This window comes from Python bivittatus, unplaced genomic scaffold, assembly GCF_059951505.1.
Source record: "Python bivittatus isolate LINGU-HERP-01145 unplaced genomic scaffold, Pbiv_v1 ctg000980_np1212, whole genome shotgun sequence".
NCBI classification, from domain to species: Eukaryota; Metazoa; Chordata; class Lepidosauria; order Squamata; family Pythonidae; genus Python; species Python bivittatus.
Window position 1 is genome coordinate 14,723,867 of NW_028277125.1, and position 27,991 is coordinate 14,751,857.

General features: G+C 40.0%; 1 protein-coding gene across 13 annotated transcripts in view; it reads left to right on the forward strand.

The window, feature by feature from the left end:
- The window catches only part of TNIK (TRAF2 and NCK interacting kinase), a 298,380-nt gene that overhangs the window by 251,518 nt on the left and 18,871 nt on the right, over positions 1-27,991 (forward strand). For 8 of the 13 annotated variants that reach the window (XR_015794405.1, XM_088132086.1, XM_088132088.1 and 5 more), the window contains 6 exons: positions 5,189-5,343; positions 9,049-9,212; positions 10,552-10,649; positions 17,192-17,376; positions 19,287-19,416; positions 24,861-25,025. Coding sequence is in view for 12 of the 13 variants with exons in the window: in XM_088132086.1 (XP_087988212.1) it covers positions 5,189-5,343; positions 9,049-9,212; positions 10,552-10,649; positions 17,192-17,376; positions 19,287-19,416; positions 24,861-25,025 (897 nt within the window). In the remaining variant the exon portion in view is untranslated. The remainder of the gene's footprint in view (positions 1-5,188; positions 5,344-9,048; positions 9,213-10,551; positions 10,650-17,191; positions 17,377-19,286; positions 19,417-24,860; positions 25,026-27,991) is intronic. The other 5 variants (XM_025172923.2, XM_025172943.2, XM_007421577.3 and 2 more) reach the window with 1 other exon arrangement.

The window sequence follows — 27,991 nt, forward strand, 5'->3', positions numbered from 1 at the left end:
GAAGTCAGTAACTGTAGCTCTGTGAAAGACCACAGAAGGTACCAGGTTCAGTCTCCAGTAAAACTGCCAGTTGGAGCTGCCAGAACCCAAATGCCTGCTAGATGGCAGCAAAGAGATACAGAAACTATATTTTTGCTACCTTGAAGTGGTTGTCTGGTTTTGCTTTTGCTTTTTTTTCAATCCAGATCTGGTAGACCAGCAGCACTCTATTTATTCATTCATTCATTGCATTTATATACTGACAAAATCCAAAGATTCTTAATAATTTACAGTAAAATATAGACTGATGAAGACAAAAGCATAGTAAATCCTGTTTAAAAAATGAGGAGGCAAATAAGAATGGAAGGGGTTTGCCCCAGAGTTGCTACCAAAAGAGCAAATGCCATGGAGCTGCATCAATGGTGCATCCCTTTTTTGGGGCTGAGAAGCACCCTCCATTTTTTAGTGACCGCTGAAAGACACTAAAATCAGGGCCGCTTTCCAAAATGTAGTGGGTGGGACCAGATGAAAACTTCACTGCTTCTCAGTTTCAGTGTAATTATAATTAGAGTCAATGCAGAATCTATCTACTTTATATTGCATTTAATAATTACAGGTAGTTTTTGCCTAACAAGCACAACTGAGACCAGAATCTTGATCATTGAGCGAAGTGGTCATTAAGCAAAATGCCCACATGTCTGCTTTGCTCAACAACTGCAATCCAGGCACTCCCAGTTGGGGTCATTAAGCGATCTCCCAGGTCATTAGGTGGACAGAACTGTCTGCTGAAGGATTTCAGCTCCACACACAGCTGAAATCCTTCAGCAGACAAGCTCTTTCACGCCATCCTCTTTCCCCTCCCCTCTCTCAACGGTGAACAGAACATCTGAAGATTTGAGGTCCGTAACTGCCCAGCACTGGGGAGGAGGGGAAACCTCCCAGCACTGGGCAGTTATGGACCTCAAATCCTGAAGATTTGAGGTCCACAACTTTGCACTGCTGAGTGGAGAGGGGAAACCTCACAGCGGTGCAAAGGCAGGGACCTCATTTCTGAAGATGTGAGCTCTGTAACTACCCACTGCCTCGTTCCCTCTGCTTGCAAACTTCCCTGCCAGCTTCCAATGGGGAAGCCAGCAGAGAAGATTGCAGATGGCGATCACATGATCATGGGGTGCTTGGCAACTGGTCGTAAATGCAAGCTGGTTGCCAAGCACCCGAAATGCGGCCATGTGACCACGGGGGGTGGCACAACATTTTACAATAGCCGGAAGTGCTTTACAGGCCTTAAAGCACCCTTTCCAAGGCCGTCGTAATTTTGAACTGTTGTTAAACGAGTGGTTGTTAACCAAGGACCTGTATCTTCTTTGTTAAGTCACAGAATGGCACGCTCTAGATATTTTACGGTTATGTACAACCTTGTGATCTCAGATTTGAAGATAAACACAATGACCTGGGATAAGACCGAGTACTATATTCCTTGATTTTCCATAGCTTCTTGGCATGAGTCCACTGCATAGTTAAAGAAATCCATTGGTAGCTATAGGCTTCCACTGAGAGATTTGTATTAACCCAGTTTTTAAATTATAATGGCAGAAGCAATAAAGTTTTCAATCTGCAGGCACCACCTTGACCTCCTCTCATGGTAGCCATGGCTTTCTGAAAACACACAAGGAAGCTAACACAAAGTTTCTCTCCCCGTGCCCTCCCAATCTGAACGCTAAATTGTTCTGGACAGGTCTTCATTCCCACAGGAACTAAGGGCCTATAACATTTTGCACAAAATATTCAAAGCTAGGCAGATGTACTAGCTGTAGAGAGACAGCACATCCTCATATGGGTTCTAGTGCAAGTTGTTCTCTCACCTCTATGAAAAATGGGGACATTTGGCTAGATTTCCTGCTCTGTCTTTAATCAAATGATCCCTAGAGATGAGTTACACTGGGGGCTTGGACTGTGTTGTGGAATATACCAGCCCAGGCAAGAAGCAGGCACTGAAACCAATAATTGCGACATGGATTCTGAGGCAGGAATAAGGACTTGGTCTGAGCGCAAATCCTTGCAGCAGACCCCAGCATCATTTTGGCTATGGAGTTCCAGGTTACAGCATCAAGCAGTTAAAAAAAAAAAATGTATGAGATCACTAAGCTATGTTAGCTGGCATATAATCTGAAAGGCTGTAAAATAATGTTGCAGGGGATGCAGTATGTCTGTCTTTTGGCTTCCCTTACCTCCACTCCCAGCTTTGCATTAAAAAAAATCTGCAGTAAGCATAAAACTTGCCATACTGGATCAAACCTGTAAGCTTTCCAGGCTGACATCATGCCTCCAGATATAATCAATATTGGATAGAACATTGTATAAGGGCTCCAGAAGCTTCATGCTTTAAGGATACGATGGCAGCAGTAGCTCTTTAATTAATGCAGTTCCATATGCATCTACTCAGAATTAAATCCCACTGAGATCAGTGGGACTTTCTCCTAGGTAAGTGACTCCTGCACTGTAATCTAAGGGTCTTTTCCAAACTACTAATGCAGAAGCTGTTGTTGATGCTGCTTTGTTTTCTTTATGGCTCTTATAAAAAAAATAGTTTCTCTTGTGCTGAACCTTGAATTGCACAATTAAATGCAGAGATGTCCCCTACATTTTTTTCCTGAGAAACAATTGCACTGGTGTTGTGAATAATTTACACTGTATTTACCAAAAAAGATTAGGGATTTTCCCCCAGATAATTTCTTTTCAAAATAGGAAGGTCACCTTAGATTAATCAAGAATAATGGTGAAGAAAACAAGCAATGTTTTTGTGTCTAATCTTAAGGGAAGGAAATCATCTTAAATTCAGGATCGTCTTCATGATTAGGTAATTGGCTGATTCAATAAGACAATGGAGAGACCTCGGACCTCCTTAGAGATTGGTTAGCTGCATTTTAGAACCAGGTTAAGGGTTCTAAAGGGTTCTAAGGCCTACGGGTTATGCATTAAATTGCTTGTGTTGTGAAATCAACAAAATTTTAATCCCTCAGAGATTAACATTGAAAATAGAGCATTCACTTGAGATAAGGAGGCAAACAGCAAATAGTTATAAAGCACTCTTTTCTTTTTGAAGAAAATAATATGCAGTTAGGACCAGGTTATTTAAAAAGCTTTCATCTATTAAGAGTGTGCAAAAGATTTCATTTTGAAATCTTCTGTGTATGACATTGTCCATGAAATGTTCCGTTTCAAGTGCAAAGTGGTTGTATTTAACATGTTAGAAGCACTAGAAAATGCCCTATAATGGAAGCACTAGAAAATACCCACATGTTGGAAGCACTAGAAAATGCCCTATAATCTACTTGATGGTGGCACAGAGGGGTCTCTCTTTTGTGGCACCTGAGCTGTGGTGCACCCTCCCTTCTATGTTACACCAGGCCCCAACAATGACACGTTTCTCACGTCTCTTTAAAAAACACCTTTTTACATTGGCCATCCTTATCCACTAACTCTGCCTAACATTTCTATTTAAGGAATATTTTTTGCTGTGTTTTTTACTCCATTTTTATTTTTTTCCTACAATGATTATATGATTATGGTAAATTGCTTCAAGATTTTCTGTAATGAGAAGGATTATAAAAATATTATCATTCCACTATCACTACCACCACTAATAATAAGATTTTTCCATGACGATGATACTATTTCAATACATATCAATTCAGCAGCAAAATACACAGTTGCAGTTAGGGTACATGTCTATTATACAACATTCACTACACAGAACTGTGTTCTATTTTATCACATTTAAAATAGCTGTATATGTGGAATGCTGTTATCTTCATTCCTTATTCAGACCAGTTCAGAAATAATTCGTTGTTTGAGACTCCAAACCATCACCTAAACATCTGTGCATAATTAAAAAACTGAGTGCAGTAAACTGAGTGCTGTATTATCAGTATAGTCAAATCTGCCTTCCATAAACATTTGGGCAAATAATTAACAAGTATATGTATACCCACAATATTTTTTCCTCTTTGAACAAGGCCATTGCTAAACAAGCTACTTTATGGCTTGCTTTGGAATAGAGCTGTATTTCAGTGGTAGAAGATCCCAGATTCAGTCCTTGGCATTTCTAGTAGGCATGGGAAGAAAACTGTGACTGAAAATGAGGAATGGTGCCACTCAGTGGCAGCAAAAAACTTTCATCCAACTGATGGTGAACTACAATTCCCATCACCCATGACCATGCTGGCAGTACTGTTGAGACCTGAGGTCCAACAATATTTGGAAGGCCAACTACCCCACACTGGTGATAGACAGTACTGAGCTAGATGAACCAATTATCTGGCTTAAAATCATGCAATTTCATATGACTTTTGTTATCTCATCAACAGTTCAGAGTGGAATTTGATCCACAGCTTCTGTATTACATAGCAACTGCATACATAGTGCAGTAAATTCTTGATATTCTTATTTCTGCATTACTTATTATTACCATATTTGTATGACCTATCATGCTAATGTTCCACTGAATTTTTGTATGGCTTAGTCCTGGATTAGCCACTGCTAGAATTTTAGTCTCCTGGCTGACAGCAAAATCAACAGTGTGCTTCTCTTCTACTCTGTAGTTCCATGGCAGCATTATAATAACAAAATACTTTCATCGTTAGTGTCATTGTAGTGTAATAAGTCTTGGACCTGGAGCCAGAAGACCCAGATTCTAGTCCCCACTAAACCATGGAAGCTCACTGGGTGACTTTGGACCACTTGCAGTCTCTCAGCCCAACCCACTTCACAGAGTTCTTGTTGTAGGAATAAAAGAAGAGAAAGACCCCTATGTAAGCCACCTCAGGCTCTCAGAGAAAGTACCTTGCCTCTCATGAAAAATCCATTTTCTCTCTGTTTCCATGGGACACATTAGGACATTCCTCCAAAAATCTTGGGATTTGTAGTTCCCAACAGTCCTACATGACTTTCTGCAAATGTAGCTATTTAAAATAATGCTCACCAAGCCTTGCTTTGTGACAAATAAATTGTCCTGTGGAATTAAAATGAATACATTTCAAGTAAGATCTTTTCTCTCTTAACAAGTAAGGTGCTTTGAAAACACCAAGTGCAATTTACAGTTGCTTCACTGAAAAGAATATTTCTATTTTTCAAGAAGAAATTAAAGCAGATTTTACTGCCAAATTTTCCCAAACCTGGTAGTCATTATTCCTAATATGCTGGTACACAGTCTGGCAGCACAGCTTCAGTGGCCAGCACAATTTGGTTTTTCTCACAGGTGCCTCAACGAACTACTTCCATCTCACCTGCATTAGCTCGGAAGAACTCTCCTGGGAATGGGAATGCTCTGGGACCTCGACTCGGATCACAGCCCATAAGAGCCAGGTAACATCAACCAAGATAAAACTTACGTACTAATCATATGTCTAAAAAAGAGGGAGGCGGTTAGATATGCTATGGAGAAAGAATTTCTTATTTTCCTTCCCCATCCCCCTGAGATATAAACAAGAGGAACATAGTGAGTTAGGGACCTTCTACCCTCTGTCTCCAGATGAGAGTAAAATAGAGTTGAATAGATGATGTACAATGGGAGAGACTGGCCAAAGGGAAGATCCCATGTTTTGCATGGAAGTTCTGTCCCTGACATCTTTAGTTTAAAAAAAAGAAAAAACTCAAAGGAGCATGAATATAGGAACACATACATAAAAAGAGCCTTGCTGGATCAAGCAAGATCCCATCAAGCTCAGTGTTTTGTGTCATAAACAGGTAACCAGATGCATTCAGAAAGCTCATAAATGTTCACAAGATTTTTTCCTTTTCCTTTTCTATTGTTTTCCACTGTTGCTTCCTAGCAGCTGATATTTAAGATACTAGTTACCTGTTCGCTACCTGTGATCAAGGAAGTAACAATGAGTCATCAAAACTAGTAGCCATTGATAGTCCTCTCTGTAATTTTGTCTGATTCCCACTAGAAGCTGCCTAAGTTGGTGGTCCATCACAATATCTGATGGAAGCAAATTTCACAGTTTGTCATGTAAGGCATTCTTCTTTTCAATCCTGAATCTCCCCATGTGTAATTTCAGCAGATGAGTACATTGTGAGATGGGGAAAAACCTATTTCTTTCCATACCAGCCTCTATCAGCCTCTCCTCCCCTTTGTTCACCTTGAGTTCAAAAGCCCCAATTGCTGCAATCTTCTGATTTCCCTTTTTTGCACCTCCTCTGGCATCATTTGTACCTTTCTCAGCACCTTTTCAGACATTTGCCTGAAACTCTGGGGAGCCACTGGCCATCACAATAGATTATCCTGGGCAAGAGATATAACTTAATTTAAGTCAGCTCCTGATAAACTAGGATTTATCTGATATATCTGAACTAATGCGTTAAGAAGTAGGGGACTGATATAAAATAGGAAATGGCTAAGATTTATTTAAGGCCTTGGCAGGCATTCATCTCCACAGTATTTCATACGTCCTTCTTGGCATATAACAGCAGCAATCCTTGCCTAAAAGGATGTAAGTCTTGGATCTAGGAGTTCTTGCTCTTTTTTCAATTAGTTTGTGCTTCGCATTGCACTGCAGGTCCTGTTGCAGTGTAAAATACAAAGCAGCCATAAGTCCAAGCCTCTTTTTGAGTACCGTGATACACAACAAACAGTGTCTTAGTAGGAGATTGAAAGATTTGTTCAGAAAGGCAGAAAATCCTGGATTTTACCTAGCAAACCTCAGTCACGCTGCATCCAGAATTCCAAATCTAGCAGAAACCTGTCTGAAAATATTTGCATTGTCTCTTGAGGCAAGAAAATGTTTCATCTTTTCTTCTATACCAGCTTTTCCCAACCTGATGGAATTCTGGGCATAAGGTTGGGGAACATAGAATAAAACTAATAAGCTATTCTTGGAATGACCCAGTTAAAAATCGATACCTATATATTTTTATTTACCAAAATGGTATTCCACCCAAGGTGGCATGCTTAAAAGTTATCCTGCTTTATTTTGGGAACAGATGTCCTTTTCTCATCTTTCTTCCTTGTTGGGATCTGAGAGAAAGAGCAGGATTGTGTTTGTTAATCTTGCTTTAAATATAAGAACAGTTTGAGGGGAGCTGGAAAATATTGGATATGAACCAGGAAAACTGAGGTTCAATGTTTGTGGTCTCTAGAAGGAAAAGTGGGGTATCTAGTCGATAGGCTGCACTCTTAATAAGCACATATATTTGTCTCGCCTCCAAGCAGCAGGATTTAAATCCAGATTCCTCTTGTTCAGGTCTGACTTTCTATTCTGCATTTGCTTTTCAGCTTGCTTTTTATACCTGTACTTGTTCTTCATAGTGTCTCTTCATTAATTTGCAATGGAATTGCTGTTTGGAGCTGGACACATGGTTTTCAAGTTCCTTTCCAATGCTAGAATTTTCTTACTATAGATAGGCAATTTTCCCTAACAGCGATAGAGGAAAGGTGAAAGTGACATCAAAGAAAAGATATGACAGGGTAAAGGTGCCATCCTGCTAAGAGGGTCTCTCTAGGCACGTAGTACTTCAATTCTCCTAATTCCTCATAGCCAGCCTGGGCTGGGGCAGTGTGAAATAATACCTGGGCTGAGTGTTCTAGTTGCTGACTTGAGCAGTCACTTCTAAAACTGCCTAGAGGCCTTGCAGTTATCTCAAGATCACCTCAACAGTTGCCTTTTGGAGGGAGCTAGAACAAGGCAAATAGGATAACCAGTATTAGTTTGCCTATAGTTTGAGGTAGCTGAAACGCAGAGCCATGACACAGAATGGAGGCACAGCAAATAAAATATTTGCAATGTATTGTCGAAGGCTTTCACAGCCGGCATACGATGGCTGGTGTGGGTCTTCCGGGCTGTGGAATATTTGCAGCTGGTTTCAGAATGGTTTTTTTAAAACCTGTCACTAGTTTCCTTAATTTTTTTGGCTACCATTCCAGTACTCTTATTCACTTTATTTGGTTCATGCTATTGCATCTCCTCCTAATACATCTTGTAGAAGTCAGGTTTTAAAGCATTGTTTTAGCAGGAATTAAGAAAAGCAAAATGGTATATTGCAAGGAATTTAAATAAATGGATGATCACAGATAAGACACAATATTTATTTAATGGCTATTGATTTCTTGAAGATTATATCTATGTAATTAGGTTATTCCTTTTTTACTTTGAAGTTGTGATTACAAATGCACACGATTCATCTAATATCATCCAGGATCTCTTATCAACTTTTCCAGAGGTTTGATTGAAGAATTGATAGTACCAATAATGATTTGTAAGCCTGGTTCTCTTGACATAATGGGAAATTATAGCTTCTCACTCTGTGAGGATGCTGCACAGAGATTCAGACTTGCACACTACCTGTTTACTTTTCCTATCTTACGCTTACAAGAAGAAGTGTCTCAGCTTTTCCATTAGGCAATGGTGGTTTCTCTTATTCTACTTTGTGAAGAACTTTCAATCAAAAGGAAGTTGTTGAAAGAACAGAAATGACAGTTTTCTCCTTGGAGAAGAGGAAATCTGCTCCATCCAAGTGGCGTAGGAGTAGACTTAATTGTTTGGTGAAAGGGAAGGGCCACCATAGGCATGATGATGTTGCAATACAGACAGAACCCATTCCCAAACATGGATCACGTCATCATTTTTTTCCCTGCAGTTTGTAGTGAGGTTTTATCCATTGGTTCTTTTAACCCTATTTAAGGCTTACCGGCCAATCTTGTAGATTTCCTGCCACAATTTTTAGGCATTGCAGTTGGAAGGGGCTCTAGGGGCAACAAAATAGGTATGCAGCCTCAGTTTGCTCCCCTCTGAAGAAAGAGGGAGCTGTGGTTTAGATTTTCATGACACAGACATGTGAGATGGGTGGCTATATAAATACGATAAATAAATAAATAGAAACCAGGCTAATCTGCTTGTTATTCCTTAGGTCTAGGGGTACATGCTGCTTCCAACACCAGAAGTCTTCTATGAAAACGTTGCAGTATTTGCCAAGAGAAGCATCAAAAGGTTCTCTCCTGCCTACTGGTTCACAAGAATCTTTCTAAAAGACTCAGGAACTTCAGAATCCTCTCTTCTTTCCTCTTTCTAGTAACCCGGACCTGCGGAGAACAGAGCCCATAATAGAAAATCTGATACAGAGGACAAGCAGTGGCAGTTCTTCCAGCTCCAGCACCCCCAGCTCACAGCCCAGTTCACAGGCTGGCTCCCAGCCTGGATCCCAAGCTGGCTCCAGTGAACGGAACCGAGCCAGAGGTGAGATTTCAGCCCTCCCTCATGCCTACCATTTGTCCTTTTCTACTTTCATCTTTTGCTGCTTGAAATGCTCTACTTGTTGGATTACCACCTGGCCCCTTGTAATGCCATTTCTCCCTGTGTCCTTAATACTGTTGGCGTTTTGAATATCTGCCATCATATGTAACACTAAGTCAGGATATTTTAGCCATGATTAGTTGGACAAGCTGTATTACCCTGGTTTGCTAATAGTATTAAGCCAGTAATGGGTGGGTTCATACATTATGCTAAGCCAAGAGCAAATGAACCACCTTACAGTTTAGTACATGTGATCAGCAGAGAATACCCCCAAATGCCGGGCTGCCTGCCAGCCCTAAGCCATCCTGGCCTCTCAAAATAAAATTGAAATTTAGTTAAAACCCACAAGATCATAAGATTTTGGTAAACTTATGAGATATGATGAGATCTCTAAAATCTCATGATATTTAGCTTGGAGCCAAAAAAGCTTGCCAGTTCCTGATTGAAGGATGCCGTATGGTTTGCATGTTGAAGCAAATGGATGCCACTTAGGCTGGGGACAGGGGAGTTCCAATTCCCTATTTCCTCTTTCTGTCATAGAGAACTGAAGAAGCCCTTGGCAGATGAAAGATTCCTCGACCAAATCAATCCACAACTCCCCTTGAACCTGGGTGTCTTCCAAATGAGTGTACTAGGACCATGGTCATAGCTGAGAATTCTGGGAGTTGAAGTCCATACATCTGAAGGGTGCCTAGATTGGAAAAGGCTGGTCTGAGGCCATAGCATAGCATCAAATTTTACTCCCTTACAGGGTGATTCCAAAATCTGCCACTATCTCATAGTTAAACCTCATATTTAAACTCATATGAGTTAAACCTCATAGTTGGTATTTAGACAATAAATCCTACAAAGGGAAAAATCCTACAAATGTTTGTTTCTTATACACAAGGCTTTTAAAATGTACATGAAGGGAAATTCAATCTTGTGACCTCACCCTGTCATCTGAAATGGTACAGCTCAGATATAGGTTCAGCTAAGCCAAACTTCCTGGAAAGGACACCAGGTTGAATAAAGTTGTCTCAAGCAAATGTGGATTAACAAAAATACCGAAATGCCAATGACATGAGAATGGAAAGAAATTAGGATTTCTCTCAGAGCAGCATGTGCCCATTGATATCTAGGCTCAGTAAAGATTACAGTTGACATCAAAGCAGATGGAAAGAGAATGGGCTTTTCTGAAGCAGACCTTCTCCTCCTGCCCCACACTCCTTGCTTCAATGTGATCTCTAAGGGCTGAAGCAAATCTTTAATCCCTTTTGCACTGGATTTCTTTTTTGCCCAGGAAATGCCAAGCTTGAAGGATCACCCATACTCCCACATGAACCAGTGAAGGTAAAGCAGGAAGACAGCAAGGACGTGGCACGGCCAAGTCGACCTGCTGTGAGTCCTAAGTATCTGGTGTGATAGACTACTGCCAGGCAGCAGATATTTCTGCTTTTGTTTTTGTATTTTTTTATTTGATGAATAATCTCTCCACAACTTCTGGAGAATTTGGGGGGGGGAGTTTGTGGGGGGGGGAATACCCTTCAGGTATTCTTCTTCTTTCTTCTCTCGATTCTTTCGAGAGAAGATATCTTCTTTCGATTCTCTCTCTAGTTTCCAGCCACTTGTCATCTTGTTGTCATTGTGCTTGTTTCTGTGAATCTAGAATCAAGAAATTCTAGGTTAGTTCAAGATGAAGCATAGAGACCCGGATCAGTGCCTTGATTCCTGAACAAAAGAAGCAGATGAGAAGGAATGTAATTGAATATAGTTCCTAGTCTGTGGCAAACTTAAACTACCATTATTTTTCCTAGTGATTTTACAAAGGCATGTATCAAGCTCACTGTGGCATTTCATACCAGTTTGATTTTGCATTTTGTATTTCTAAATTGGAATAGGGTATAGGAGGAATTTAATACTTTGTTATTTCTTCTCCCTTTACACTCAGTTAACAGTTTTTATTTTATTTCTAACCTGCCTCCTGGTTTTTCTGACATTTTCCTATCCTGATCTCTTTCTTCTGGTGCTAATTAATTCACTGTTACTCACAGAGCTATAATAAAGCAATAGAGGAGGTTAGCAGTGTCTGTTCTTGGTTGGTCATGCTCTTGCAGGGGTGACTAGTATGTGCTTAAAGTCAAACCCTATGTTCTTGGCTGCTGACATCCAACAAAATGGGCTCTTGATAATCGTGATTCCAGAGGGAAAATCTTAATACAGCTGGAGGGAGCCTCTCTCAAAAATGAAAAGTGGGTATAAGTGAGATGTAAAACTCTTATTTAACTTGTCTTGGTGAAATAAATTTCCATCTTGATGTCTTTAGTCCACTCAGAGAGTGACTCTGGATTGAGGCAAATTAGTTATAAAGATAGTAAGAACCAAAATAAACTCTATATTTCTGGATTTTCCCCCCCAAGCAGAAAGGCAAGTTCTGATTAAAATGTTGTCTAATTAGATTTTTGCTGAAGTATGAAATCTTAATTGTCCTTTCTCCAGATCTGTTTGGGGATATGTGTCACAGATAAAATTTACATATAGATCTAGATTTTTAGGTTTCAAACTCACCATTTTAAGGTCATGTGCTAAAGGCTTCAAAGCCACATGGGAGCAAAGGGAAGAATCACCAAGGACATTCTTGCTGCATCCTGGGCTCTATAGGGCCAATGAGATGAATCAGAGCAGCCACGCAAGGGTCTTCCCTGTTTCTATCTGTGCTTTTGCTAGTTACACAAAATTAAATATATTTGTTCATTATGTGAAAAAGCATGAGTGAGAAGGAACAAACTCATCCACTATTTTGCTTCATTGTTGCTGAAAGCAGGGTTCTCCAGCCCAAACAGAAGTGACATGTAGTTTCTCATCTGTTGTGTGTGTGTGTGTCTGTGCGCGCATGCGCGTGCGCCTCATAGCACCCTCCAACTTAAAAAAAAAAATCAGGAAATGCTATTCCCCACCATTTTGAGTCAGGAAGCCTGTTTTTATGGGCAAAACAGGCTTAACATCATTTAAAAACAAAAGGAAGTCTTCCAAACTCAACTTCCCTAAAAATTCAGGAAGCAAACATCTGTGCTAGTCATGTACCCTATCTAGACTGCATCATCACATCACTTGTTCCAGTTCTCAGCCTCTCTCCTGAATGTTAAGGGCATATTGATTCCTGGATTAAGCCATGATGTTCAGGCCAGTAAAATGAGAGAGGGCAGGGCAGGTGTCTTACTTTCTCTTAAAGTGTCTTTCTATGTAAATCCTGAGTCCCCAGCATGATTTTCGTGGGTACCAGCATACCCAGTGACATTTCCCTTTGCTCCAACTTGACTTCAGTACTTAACCTGATTTTATTTTGGTTGAAAAATATATTAATTTTAAAAAGTAAATGAGAAGCTGATATGCTGAAAAGCAAGGCATCTTAGCAACATCTTTATTTCCAAAAATGGCTCTGGGCCCCATAGAATGCCCCATAGGTATCTTAGAAAATGAAAATGAGAGAGGGCTGAACATAGCATACTGCTTTGTTTGCCAATATGTCCATCTCCTTAGAAATGAAGTTAAAGGTAAGCTGAGATGATACTCCTAGAGGAGGTGGCAAGGAACAACTTCAGTTTTGCATTTACATTTTTTTTAATTGGCCACACCTATCATGTTCATTTCATTTTGTGAAAGTACTCTTTACATGTTCTCAAAACTTCCAGTGTGCCCATTGCCTCAAAAAGATAAGGAAACCTTAGTGTGAAGGATAGGCACTGCACCCAGTCTAAACAAAAAGTTCAGTCATGTGTTTCATAGATCAGATTAATGGAGAAGTTGTCCTCCAGATGTTGCTGAGTTCAACTCTCAGCATGGCCAATGGCAGTGGCTATTGGAAATTATAATTCAGTAACATCTGTTGGTGCAGTCACTGGTTCTCCAAAATCAGACTAATGGGATTTCTTTTCTCAGGAATCAATTGTTGTTTGTTTACTTTATGCCTAAGCTGGGTCTTCATCAAGCTGTCTGCTATGAGTCGCCTGCCCTCTACTGCCCAAGCATGCTACTAAGCCACTGTGGGGAGGGGATTGTTTTAAAAAGAAGGAATTTCTGCTCTTTGTTCTTGTATGGGAACCAAGAAGCAATAGATCAGGTTATGCAGAAGTCAGAAAGCACCCTTCTCTGTCTTGATATGTCATCAGTTTGGCCTTCCTCTGACAGAAGGAGAACACAGTCCAGTGTATTTGTTTTTGATCTTGCTAAATCTAATCCTCACAATTCCTTTTTCCACACATTCCAAACTGTATGTCCTTCCAAGTTGGGATATCTAAATTGGGAGATGAGAAGACAACTAAGTGAAGGCAAGGAAGTATGACTCATGAATGCCAGAATCCAAGCTGACTTAGGAAAAATATGGCAAAGCCTTCACAAAACTACTATTATATCAAAAATGATTGGTACCTATATTACAGTTTTTGTTCATGCGGTTTAAGGAGTACATTCACATATGAAAGCCTTCTATTTACATTCTGAAATGATAGAAAGACCATTCCACAACTCTTCCAAGCATGTAAAGCAGCTCTGAGGCACACTACATTGAATCTGCTATAAAAATCTGCTATACACTGTGGATTAAATTGTTCTTTTCATGTGTGATTGGAAGGCTAGAAATCTAAGAAATCAAACATTCAGGCCCAGCTGGGGCCCCTTTCTCTTGCTCAAATAATTTGTGAGCAGTAATGATGAATCTCTACTTTTGATATCTAAACTATAACAGTGTTAAAACTGCAGTTGAGAATGAATAAGCCAATTTTTTTACAATCTAATTCTCTAGTTGGATGATGGTGAGAGAACTAATTTAAAAGAAGTACAATGTATTGCTGTAAGCAGTCAGAAACAATCCAGTCAGAATGAATGAGTCATTTGTGACTGGACTTTGAAAGATATATTAGAAAAATATTCATGCTGTCCAAATCTTAATTGGGCCTGTTTTCATTTGGGAACCAGAGATGGGTGACGGGAACCTAAGCAATTAAAACTAAAGAATTGATTTGGTAGTAATGAAAATATTTGCTTACAATTAATCATGACATTTGTTGGTAGTGGAAACAATAGTTATTTTTTTTTAGTTGTAAAAAAGGAACACAATGGGGTGTGGGGGTAGGAAGACTGTATTATTTTGGAGAGTAGAAACAGGAGTGTCAAACACTCATCTACGAATACAGTCCTTAAACAACTACAGTATTAGAATTAGCTTGATGGTAACGATGCTTGCTCTTGTTCATTATTTGATATATCATGCTTTCCCTACATCGTTCAAGGCAGCATTCATAAGATTTGCTCCTTCAATTTTTAGATCTGAAAATTTTGTAGGAGCAGGTATTCACAGCCTCTTCCTAATTATGTAGCAATTATTATCTATCTTGTTTGTCATAACTAAGCAAAGATATATGGCTTTCAAAAATAATTTTCTCTAATATATAGCACTGGGTTTCTTGTAGCTTGAAGTTACCAAAAATTGGATGAATGGATTGTCAATATTAGTTACATAATTTTGGCCTTGGTCAGGTCACATTGTTGGTTGGTGAAACAACAAATATAGTTAAAGTGCACCTTTGCAAATATGATACTTGGATATGAGTTCCAAGACATGGAAGGACTCCAATTTTAAAAATAATAATAGTAAAAAGGACTCCATTTTTTAAAAATAAAGTAGAGCAATTGCCAGCTCAACATGTGTCACTAATGTCAGCTCTTATAGAAATTTTCTGTAACACCTTCCACTGTCAGCCTTCTCTTGAACAACTACCGTTTATACTTCAGTCTCAGCTAGTAAAGCATCAGACTAACTAAAAATGCTGGGAATTCCTTGTGGGTAGGATTCATGATATTTTTGCACTGAGATAATAAACCAGTAATCATCAGTAATCACATCCTCGCACTAATTAATAAAATAGCTGTACTTTTAAAGCAGAACAAATAATCTTACATAGCAAAACTTGCTAATAGTTGTAACTTTAGGATAATCTTTGTTTTTATAAGTTGTTTGAGTTAATCAGTGTGGAATCAGTTTGAAATGATCTTAGTATGGTTTTCTGTTTAGTGGCATTGCTTTGTGTTGAAATTGATAGCATTGCAAAGTTTGAATTGGTAGCTTCATGAAGTGAAACTTCAGTTGGATATTACTTATATTTTGGGTCTTCTGATTTTGAAATGTCTTAAAATTTGCAAAGATGGTTTCCTCTAATATAGAACTGTGAGTTTGGTTAACTTTACATTTATAATTTCTGCAGTATTTCAAAACAGTAGACATTATAGTTTAGGCAATTAAAAGTCAGGTATTTGACTGGTTGAAAATTCTCCCACTAGTTATTGTTCTATTTGCATATCAACCTGCCCACATAGTTCAATATGCTTGAGATAGATTTTGTCCATAAAGTTTAATAGAACAGCTAGAAAGGCTCACAATTTGACCTGAAATAGTATCAGCCTTGATGGTAGAGGGAAGATGCCACTCCACTCTTTGTCGTCTTTATATTTTCACTATAGACTTGATATAGTCAAGCAAGTTGACTTCAGAAATATTAGAGAGGACTCCACTGGGACTGGATCCTTAGGTTTTTTTCCTCAGTTTTCCCTATTAGGTTGTAAAGGACCTTTTGTTTTTGTTTTCAGGAGACCATTCCAAGACATTTTAAGAAACATTTTATTTGTATGATGCAGGAAAGAGAGAATATAGCCAAAGGAACAAACAAACCAACAGTGTAGAAACTTGACATTTTTTTCAATGAGTTTCTTTTTCCCCAATCTTTTATTGACCAAATGTGCTAATAGCTTTCTTAGTCTTAATATAGGGAGAAGATGTAAGATAGTTGACTGCAATTGCTCTGATCATCTTGTGCATGCCTAATACAATCTCTTCTAACTCATTTAATTAAACCTATTGTGCTTTTTATTTTTGCCCTACTGCTTTCCCCTGCATGGCTATGAAAGCATGTACAATTACAATAAATATCTTTTTTTGCACAGTGTTTACAACACTTTTTATCACAAAATAACACTATTAAGATATAAATGGGGAACCTTAAGTGTTGGGTTAAATGGAAAATTCTGTCTCTGTCTAGTAATCTAGGTTTTAGCATTATGACAAATTTTGCACAGATATGTATGCACTTAACGTGAACTCACACACACACACAATAAAATGCACCACTGCCTGTATCTTTTGTATATCATTATGCATGATTCAGGCTATCATGCACACTATTAGTGACGATCATAGATAAAAAAACCCACGTGAATTTCTAGAGAGATGTTTATAAAGAAGTCCCTGTGCCTACATGGGAAGCATAATATCCAAACTTAGTTCAGTTATCATAATCTAAAGTCCTTGGTACTTGGTAGTGGTTGATATAATGCAATTCCTCTTAAATGTGCTTAGGTTGAAAATGTGCAGATTTTGGATCTTCCAAAATGCATATTTAGGATAAAGGCACATTACAGTCAGTATCCTCCTGTAATGACATTGTTTCCTGTTTCCTGTGATGGTGACTGCATTCTTCAAGAAATGTAACTGCTATATCTATTGATAGATTTAGGTATGATGATATCAAAATGATCTTGTGTGTGTCATGGCGTTATTGTGCAGATGACACAAATTACAGAATAAGTTTACAGAATTTATATCATTTGCATGACATGATACTGAAGATGTCATCCCCCCCCCTTGCTAGCCTTGTAGATGTCCATAGAAGAGTATAAATACTCATTTACAGGTAACCTGTGTGTCTCAGAAAACCTAGCAGGTTGGTTGTTGAGTTTTCAGTGAGTATAAAGCCAGGGTTCAACAAAATCTGTGTGCTCCATAATGTAGACTTCTGTCAGATGGCTATTGCATTTCCTAAACCCCACCCCACCCCTTATGTAGTTCAGGTGAAAATTCACATTGGTTTCTGGGTATTTCCCTTCCCATACAGGATCTGACTGCTTTAGCAAAAGAATTGCGGGAGCTGCGGATTGAAGAAACCAACCGGCCTTTAAAGAAAGTTACTGATTATTCCTCCTCCAGTGAGGAATCTGAAAGCAGCGAAGAGGAGGAAGAGGACGGAGAAAGTGAAACACAAGACGGCACTGTGCCTGTCAGCGACATCCCGAGGCTTATGTAAGGCATTTTTTTGGTGGAGATAAATTCATGACTACGCTGTATTTAGTACTGCTGGTTGGAATAACATTCTGTAGACTGTTGCTGAAAAAAGCATCCCCATAATGTATACAAAAGATTTCCTACCAGGTTAGGCCATGAGCTTGATCCCCAGCTCTCTCTTTCTGCCCAAAGAGTGGTAAACAAATGCACAACAACAGTGATGAAGGGAAGCAGCAAGTACGTACCTGCTCTTTCACTTGCTTCTTTGGTAAGGAAGCAGATGTTAGCAATAGAACGTAGGTGAGCAACATGGGGCCCTAGGGCCACATATGACCCCCTTTTTTTATGGCTTCTGGAACCACTTCTGAACACAATTGCTAAAATAGGGGGGCTGGTTTTCTGCCATTTTAAAGTAAGAGATGCAAGAAAACACTTTTGTAAGCTGTAAAGAGGCTTAGCTGAATGAATGAACGAACGAACGAACGAATGAATGAATGAATGAATGCCTCCAAATTCTTCCCCCTTCAAAACTAGTGGGTATGCCTATAGATGTCTCATAACTCTGCCTACTTTACATCATTGCCCCTGCCCCATGACAACCCTCCTGCTTCCAAAATGCAATAAGTGCAATCTTTAGCCACCATAAAGTGTATTCTTTATGGAGCAGCAGCCAATCCTGTCTGTCTATGGAGTATATTTCTCTAATATATTCTTTCTCATTGGCATACTGAAGAATTTGGGAATAGCTCTTAAAAAAATCACAGCATAAAAAATCCCTAATACGAAACAACTCTCTGAGGTTCTGTGTTTCAAATATAGAGACTGTTAACTTGGTTTTACAGCCACCTCCTTTAATATTTGAACATGACATTGCCATTTGCATCAACACACACTTCAGCAACGCCTCGATATTCTGAAGGCTGACCAAATTCAACAGTGTATCTGGTTCATGATCAGAGCATCTTTTAATTTATCTTTCTATAAACGTTATCTAGGTCAATATCTGCCTTCAGGCAGAAATGTGCAGCTGCTGCTTATTTTCATTAGTCAACCAAAAGCATATGGCTAAACTTTAGGCAGTTAGTTTATTTGTATTTTGCTTAATGTGGTGAAAAATATTCTGTATTGCAATTTCACATTGGAGAGCTGTCAGAAACAAAAGTGCCTGGTTGGGGCTTATACACTTGACGATAATGCTTGCCGAGGGGATGACTTTGAAAACAACCTATTTGTGGCAAGAGCTGCCTGCCTGTGATTTAGTCATAATTTCCCTGTCCCTAATCCCATTTGTCTAGCTTCTGCTGGGTGCAAGAGGAACCTCGTAATATGGGTATAATGGTATGGTGAATACTTGAAAAAGTTACCAGCCAACAGTGGGGGTCAAGACGGTGGCTGTGGCATTGCACTCAAAACCCTGCTCCTTTGTAGATGAACCTGACAGCCATGCATGTAAAAAGGGGTGGGGCTTTGATTGTAATGCAGTGACCAATCACCAGATTGACCCCCTGCTGCCCCATAGATGCTGCTACTGGCCAGCCAGGTATTGCCTGAAGGAGTTTTCAGCATCACCTTGGTGGGAACACGTGCTCTGATGTTTAGGGTAAAACACGGGTGATGCAGGATACAGGTTTCCCATTTAAAAAGATCATCATCCAATTCTCCTTTCTTTCTCCTTGATGTTAGTTCAGAAAATACATTTCATAGAATTGTCAGAATTGTACATTATTAGATGATGATAGGAAGAAGCACAGGACAAATTGACAATGTAATGTCAAGCTTTGGGTTCCCCTTTCTAAAAACAAAAAAAGGACACACGTCTTTTACAAATCTTCTAAGATTAAAATTTCTCTATAGCCATCACCTACTTACCACAAGAAACCAAGTGCTTTTTCTCACTTGTTTTAGTTTTGAAAACTCCTATTTTTCAGACCAACAGGAATGCCAGCAAACAACGAGTCCTACAGTCTAGGAATGGTATCAAGCCATGGTGGTCTGGAGCCCCCCCACCCTGATAAATTTAGCAGTATTTCAAGAGAAGGGACTTTAATGATAAGGGAGGTAAGTGGGCGGCAACTATTTTTCTCTGCAGTGTCTTTGAGAGATAATGTCTTCGTAGGCTATGAATAATAATTACACTGTGTACTCTGAGCACAGAGTGATTGATTAAACTCTGCTGGTTTGCAGCTGATTAATATAATTATAACATCTAAACAAAAGATGTGTCTTAACTATAAACAGCACCGAACACTGTAGGACATAGCAAGGTTGTTTTCAGATCCTCATCTTCTTTCAACCTGGCTTTAAAACACATAACTTAAACAAAATTGATACTGTAAAAGTGAGACAGAAACTTGGTTCACTACTATATGGTGGAGATTCTCAGTTGCTTTAGATTAATTATCATTCTGATCACCCAATTGCTGTATCTTGGTCTATATTCAGGGAAGAAAAGGAAGACCCTCTGTAAAAGTCAGTGGTGAAAAATACACTTGTGTTGTTTTTGTAAAGTGATAGGGAAAGTCAGTTGCACTAATGTAACAAGGGGGGACATCAGTAAAAGTTGTTGAGGCAAAGCTGTAACACTTTGTGGAATGCCATGATTAACATCCTGCCACTGTCAGATGAACGTTTCCTAAAGCCTGGCAGATCAGGATTATAAGGAACTGAACCAAACATCATTTGCTTAGGCTGCTCCCTGCTAAAAAGTTCCCTCCTGGAGAAATAATACTGCTTTCCTCCCTTTGTAGCTGTGCTATGAAAAGGGTGGGGTTGCTTGATGATGTGGTCAAGACAAATGGCCAGATTGTAGGCGGCAAGTGAAGGCAGGGTAATTTACTCAGGGGCGTGAGCCAGCCCATATTCTGTTTTGTTTTGTCTCACAAGGACACACATCGATTCAGATCCACTCTCTTTTATCCATTCTGTCTTTCCTTCCTGTCATTCATGAGTTAATGCCATTCCCTCCCCCACTTTCTATTTCTTCAAACATCATCTACACATCATGAAAACAATCTTGAGAAAAAGAAATCTCATTACCTATCTTTTTTTTCTTAAGCCATAATGCTGTACAAGTTGAAGGAGATGACTCCTGGTCAGAACTTTTCAGCCCCTGTCTTAAGAAAAAGGGACACCGTCCAAATAATGAGAGAGAGAAGGGTGTATAATTCACAAGTATACCTGACATCTTATGTGGAGGTCACCAGCACTATCTAGTAATCATCTGTGATTTTAAATGGCCAACTTTCCTCTGTAGGAAACCGTAGTGTTGGTTATTGTTGAAGCCAGCTATAGTTTCTTTTTAGAAGCGGGGGGGGGGTCCCCAGTTAACTTCATTTCTTGTAGAGTGAGTGCATTTGCTGTTCTGACCATATTCTGTTGTCCTTTTATTGTGATGGCAGAGGCTAGAAAGATCTGAGTGTTTGTCTGTACAGAGTTCTTATTTATACAATTGTCAAACCAGGCACTTTGTCTACCTCTGCAGTCCCTCAAAGTGGTAATAGCAGGCCCATCTTCCAGTGACTCACAAGTTATGTTTAATGTATAGGAAATTCTGCTATAAACATCTGTTTGAGCACTGTGACCTGGAACTACAGCAAGGAGACATGGATCAGAGCATCTATAATGGGAAGGAAAAAAAATTAGGTGGCAAAACTGCTGCCTCAGCAGTAGTTTAGGCATCTCAGATAGGTTTTCAGCCTAGCTAGTCAGATTTTCTGATTGTTCCAATAATAATTTTCTAAGTCTTAAACAGTCCAGTGTAGCTTAGTAATAGTGCTTGACTATTTTAGAGAATGTAAATTCTGGTATTTTCCTCTGGATTTTGTTGGCATCATCTCAAGTTTGCAGGTCTGATGACAAAAGACCTGCTGTATAGGGGAGTAAAACACTACCTGTGAGAGTTTTCTGCCCTACCTTATACACCCTTTTCCCTCCATAAAATGTGATTCCTATGCAAACTAGATATAAGATACTCACGTAATCCAGATACTAATGGGCATCTCCCAACCTGTTGACATAAAATGTGAGCTGTATCAAAGTAGTGTAACAGGAAAGATAAAGTAGTGTGCTAGCTTTTTTTTTTTTGCAAAATTGTGCAAAATTGCATTTGTGCTTTTTCTACGTAGTCCTTGTTTGCAAAAGTGTCTGAAAGTGACCTTAAACTTGATAGGATTTGAGAACCATGCTGTGATGAGTGCCTCAGATTTCTATTTCTCTCTCTCTCTCTCTCTCTCTCTCTCTTTTTTCCTCCCCTAAATAAATCGTTCTTTGCCCTCTGATTAAATTGAGAGTTTCAAGAATTGTGGCAGATGCCGTTTATGCAGCCTGGGGTAATGTCTTTCAGGTACATTACCCTGCTCTAGAGCCTTCCCTTAATAAGTGACACATTAGGCACAAACAGCAGGTTACTGCAGCTGTAACACACTGCTGACAATTTCTGCCAGACTTGTAATTCAGCTAAAATAGCATCAACTGGCTTTCTTTTTCTTTTTCTTTTTCTTTTTCTTTTTCTTTTTCTTTTTCATTGCCAGCGGAGACTAGAAGGAAGAACAGACTTTTTTTTTTTTTTTTTTTTTCTGGATTAGATTGCAATTCTCCAACTGCAGATGGAAGTGTGGGGGTGGGGGGGGGGAGATTGCTGTCAGTGGAGGCACATAAACTTCACTGAAACTAACACAAGTCTTGGGGCAAAAAGAAACTTACTAATCTGTGCAGGGGAAATCGAAAGTTGCTCATGGCTGTCTTAAATAACCTCAACTTAGAGTAGCCACTGTGAAAAAGAATCAGCATGGAAAAATGGCCAATGACTTTGGTGAATTCCAGATTATATACCCCAGAGCACTTAAGCTACCAACACCTTCTGCTGTTGGTGGGCATGCCAAAAGGCAATGACTGTGAGTTTGTTTTAACACTTCTAAGCAAATACTAGTGCAGAGATACATAGTGTGATGCCCAGAGCTGCACACAACTTCTTGGTTACACACACACACACACCATCCTCAGCAAGGCTCTCCAAAAGATGCTGCTAATTGTAATGAAGAGGACAGAAAGGAGAAGTTATTAAATCACTGGGAAGCAATCCCTGTTAAAGTACGTTGGGCGTGCATTTGATTATGAACAGATTTGATGAGACTGAGATGCAGTGAAAGTAAATTTACTTTTTTTGTCCAGGCCCCACCTACTTTTTGAGGGTGGCCCTGAGTGAGTGGATAAAGCGAGGCAACAATCCATCCCTCAGCTTCTACAGGGGCACAAAATGGAGATAAGCCAAGACTGTGTAATCCTTTGACCATGGTTAAAATAAAATGCTACTTTACATAGGGATTTTTTTTTTCATTTTTTAAAATTACCATGCCATTATTTTAAGGTAGTAGGTGAAATGCCAGATAACTGGCCATGTGCCTGCATCTAAATCTGAATTGCTGGTTTGGATGCAGTGATCCTGCCAGAATAGAGCATATTTTCTCAGACAACCTATCGGTTACCGGTGTCCCACCCAAGCTTTCCTCTCCTTACATGCCAGTCTTGGTAGCTGCATCAGAATTAATCCAAACGAGTTCCCTGTTACACCCAAACAGGAAATTATGGTTTTGATAATGTACTCAGAACCCTAGTTTCATGCCATGCATTGGAAACCCAAGGCTGATCCCTAGTTTCTCTGCTGAGACACACTCTTAACAGGTTTTAAGAACCACAGTACACGCATAGACCCCTGGATATCAGGAGAGGGAAGAGGATGCAAGCCCAGTTTAATACAGCTGTTTTATTAGACAAAGGATCATGGAACCATGCAGAACTCTGCTTCTGAAATTTATTAAGCCAGAATATGTATCTCCAACCCAATTCATTGAGTAAGAAAGGATTTTATCAGTCACTTTCTCGAGGGATCTGGGCTTGGCTAAAACTTTACAGGAAAAGGGACATAAAATTCTGAGCAATTCCCCAGCACAGATCTGAATAAGTACTGCAATAACCTAGAGTTCCCTACCTGCTTCTGAACAACTGGAGGAAATCAAAGATAAGTTGTCAGACAGCAGAGGTCAGCTTAGTCCTTCTCCTGACTTTCTGGGATTTTGTGGCTGGATATGCACAGCGCACAAAGCCAGGAGTGGCAACTACTACATGTGATCAAGCGCTGCACTTTTTATTTTTGCCTCCAAGAGCTGGTTTAGCATCATCACCAGAGTATGCAAGGAAAACGTTTTTGGTCTATTTTTAGGGAGGAAATAGGGAGATTTTGAGACCAAAAAAACCCCCCTCCCCCTCACCAGTCCCTGGAGGAGATTGAATCAGTGATTGATGATCCCCATGGTGACATGTAGGAGGGGGGGGGAAATGCGGCTATTTAGTGAGAATGAAAGAGGTTCATTTACTTCTAAGGCCTCTTTGAAGTAGCTTTTCCAGTTGGCTCCCCTTCTGGTATTGGCTTAAATTCTCATACTCTGATCATCATAGGCCACGTAGGCTGAGGAATTATGGAGTTGAAGACTAATTCCTCTGGAGGACAACTAGTTGGAGAAAGCATCTCTAAAGGAAGATTTTATATTACAGGTCTGGGAACCCAGCAGGTATTGGGATATTACTGTATTTCCCATGGGATAATTGGCCTATGTTGTTGAGCATTGTCAAAAGTGAACATTACCACAGAAAGATAAAAAATGAGATAAAATAATTATGTCAAACACATTTTATTATGCCTTTTTATAAAATTAACACATTCTGCTTTAGAATGCTGTTAATGTAAGATACTGAACGGAAGATGGCAAGCATATTGTGCTGAAATACATTCAGATCCACATAATTTTCTCCATTTATCCCACCACTTTATTCCTAAAATTATCTCTGACCCACTACAGATGCCCAGTAAATTTGCAGTGAGGGCAAGGATCACACTAGGCTACACTTGTAATAACTGTGCTATCATGGCACAGCCCTAGAGGTGCAAGAATCCTGGGATACTGACAGGGCACTTAATCAAGCTGTTCTGTTTGTGCCGATCATTTCTGTGAAAGCTCTAAATCCTACAGTCAATACCTCTCTACTTTGGTTATCAGCTACCAAGCAACCCATAGGCATTTACATGTTGAAGACTTCCAAGCATCTGCTTTAAACATGAAAACCATATTGACTCCGCTGTCCTTACAGTTTCTCTTCTGCATCCTGCCACATACTTGATAGCATTCCCCATTGGCATAAATAGCACAGCAGCGTTTCTAGACTCACAGTCTTTAAAAAAGATCATAATCACTTTTCTCCTGATGCAGAAGCATGCTGCCACCAATCTCACTGGCTGATGAATTCATTTTGTATTGCATGCCGTCTTAATGTCACCACTATCAGTAGTTGCCTCTTGCTGCATGTTGCATGTCAAGAAGTTGGGCAACCCAGGGTCTTTTTCTGTGCTTGCTTAGAGTGTGGGTTGATACGGCAACCTTGGGTTTTGTTTTTGTTTCCTTCTGCAATTCCTCCTCCTCTTCTTTTCCATATAACTTGTGTCTCTGCAGACTTCTGGTGACCACAAGCGCTCTGGCCACCCAGCCAGCAATGGCTTTGCTGGCCATGTCAACCTTCCCGATCTAGTGCAACAGAGCCACTCACCTGCGGGCACGCCGACTGAGGGCTTGGGGCGAGTCTCCACCCATGGGCAAGAGATGGAGCCTGTGGCTGAAGTAGGTAGCAGAGGCCCTTTGGGTTTTAGACCCCTTCTCTCTTCCCTTTCCTTTTGCTTTGTACAGCTATTAACATTCTGTTTTATAGAGGCACTCTTGGGTGTGGGGGAGCTTTCCTTTTTCTTTTCTTGGTTGCATTCTGTAATAAGATGACAAGCAGAATCTCTGCAGTACTCCCTCTCTTGTTACAAGTGGATGAGAAAGAAGCTAGGATACTCCCAGATAGAAACATTCCCCACGTCGGTAGCTGTAAAACCCAGAAATGAAAAAGGAAGTACATTATGGAAAAGACAATTGTTGCTACTTTTGCTCAGACGTTTTCATTACTGATTGTGCTGTTATGGCATTAAGCAGCATTTTGGAGAAATTCCAGATCTGCAAGATTCTGAACAATCATTACTGTATGTTAGAGATACTGATCTGCAGTACCACATAGTTACACAGCACAGAATTGCAATTCTTGCAAAATGTATAGCCATTACAGTTGTGAAGCAAAGTTTTCAGAGACAGGGATAGAGCTTCAGTGACCTGTATTGCTCTTTTCACAGAATGCCACTTTATTTATTTATTTATAAGATTTGTATAGCTGCCCATCTTATGTAGCATAACCCTGGGCAGCTCACAAACAGTAATAAAACAGTAAAAACAATAAAAAACATAGAAGCCAACAAAGAACCTCCCAGCACCTTCAAGCACAACATATTCCCTCATATCCAAACTGTAGAGCTTTCCTAGGCATTAGCCTCACACCACCCCAAGGCTCGTGGGAGAAGCCAGTCTTAACAGCTTTTTGGAAGGCTGGGAGGGCAGGGGCCTGCTGGATCTCATGGGGAAGGGTTTTCCAAAGTGCTGGAGCAGCTACCAAGAAGGCACAATGCTTAGGTCCCATCAGGTGACAACATTAAAGGGAAGGGACCCGGAGTGCACCCATTCTGTCAGACCTAGTGGAATGGGAAGATAGTGGTCCCACAAATAACCTAGCCCTGTGCCATCTGGGGCTTTAAAGGTGATAATGAGCACCTTGAATTTCACCCAGAAAGAAATGGGAAGCTAATGCAGGTCACACAGCAGTGATACAACTTGGGCAAGCTATAGGGTGCTCAAAATTACATGTGCCACCATCTTCTGGACAAGCTGTTATTTCCAGATGCTCTTCAAGGGCAGCCCATGTAAAGCACATTGCAGCAATCGAATTGGGATGTGACTAGGGCATGAGTTTTCCATGTCCAGCAAATGCAGAATAAATAACCAAATATAGATAAATTGCATACTTTTGTGTAGTTTATGCAATTGTAGAACAGTCGTTAAGTTGTGATGGGACCAAATTTTGAAATCACTAGTTAGTAATATCTAGGAGTGGGGGTGAAATATTTGGTCAAATACTCATTCTGAAACCCTTTTGTTTAATCCTTTTCTTACTGTGCCAAGAGATAATGAAGCCTTTTTCTGGAAACCTAGATGGCAGCCCCTGAATTCAGCCTGTATGTATTTTATAGTAAAACAGACTCTTCCATGATTTGGGTTATACCTTGGAGCTGGCAGGCTAGGTAATTATCTAGTGTGACAGCTGTCTATGGCTTTCATCCTGGATTGCAGGCTTGGTTCTGGGCTGCAGTGGTTTTTGAAATAAATTCCAGGAAAAGGAATAAAATAGCCCTGGTGGAACATATCCCCCTCCTTCCCCTTGCTGCTTCCTATTATTATGACTCCTAATAGAGGTCATAAATATAACAGGCCCTGGATAAACAGCACAGCAGAAAAACAAGAGCTTAGCCCCTGCACTGGCCCTGCAGCTATCAAAAGGAATGTAGCAGTGAGATTGTAGGGAGGCTGGGAAAGGAATAGAAGGGAGAATAAGCAAACAGAGACAGGAAAAGAATCCACTCATAGCTTGTCTCATAAATGGCAGTTTAGCCCAGATGCCAAAAAACTTAGGAAGAAGGAATTTCAGATCATTCAAGGAGACTCCACCTTAGTGAATTCACTATATCAATATGGGTTGGAAATTCCTCTTGTAGTTTCCCCAAGACTATCATTAAAGATACTTTACTGAATCTCTGCAGTTCTTTCTTCATTGGTCTTGACCAGCTCCAGGACTTGATGTTAGTATTCTTTCACAAGGAAACCTTATCTTCACTTTTGGAAGTTAGCAGGGCTGTTTCTCTCTCTCTCTCTCTCTCTCTCTCACACACACACACACACACACACACACACAAAGACACAGACCTTCCCTTTAAATGGCCTCAGATTCACACATTTGTTTTAGGCAACTTAATATGGAAAAAGGAAAGAAATGAAACACAGCACAATTCCTATCTTCTTGGGACTCACTTAGGATGGTGAACTTGTTTCCTGGGACTTGGGGAAGGGAGAGAATCAGGTGATGTATTGACTAGGAAAAAATATAAAGTCTTTATAGACACTGATACAGAAGATGTGCAGAATACTGTCCCTCTCTTTTTCTGGAAAATTTGCAGCTGCCAATCTGTGCAACTAAACATCGCACTGTATCACCACATACCTTGTGGGTGCAATTTGAAGGTACTGTATATTTCAGAAGTTTTCAGCCTCTGGTTTTGATATTACTTTTGCATAAAAAATGTAGGGATCAGTTGGATCGTCAAAACTAATTGGAAGTGTTTGAAGTATGTAAACTGTGCTAGCTTGATGTAGTGCCAGTTTGGTGTAGTGATTAGGCACTAGGCTAGAGACCAGGAGTTCTAGTCCCACCTTAGGCATGAAGCCAACTGGGTGACCTTGGGCCAGTCACTCTTTCTTCACCCTAGGAAGAAGGCGGCAATGGCAAACCACTTCCAAAAAAAACTTGCCAAGAAAACTGCAGGGACTTGTCCAGGCAGTCATCAGGAGTCAACATGGGCTTGAAGGCACGTGCTCACACACACACACACACACACTGCTAGACCAGTTCCTCATCTGAACTGGTTTTGCAAAACTGTGCCTGTCCT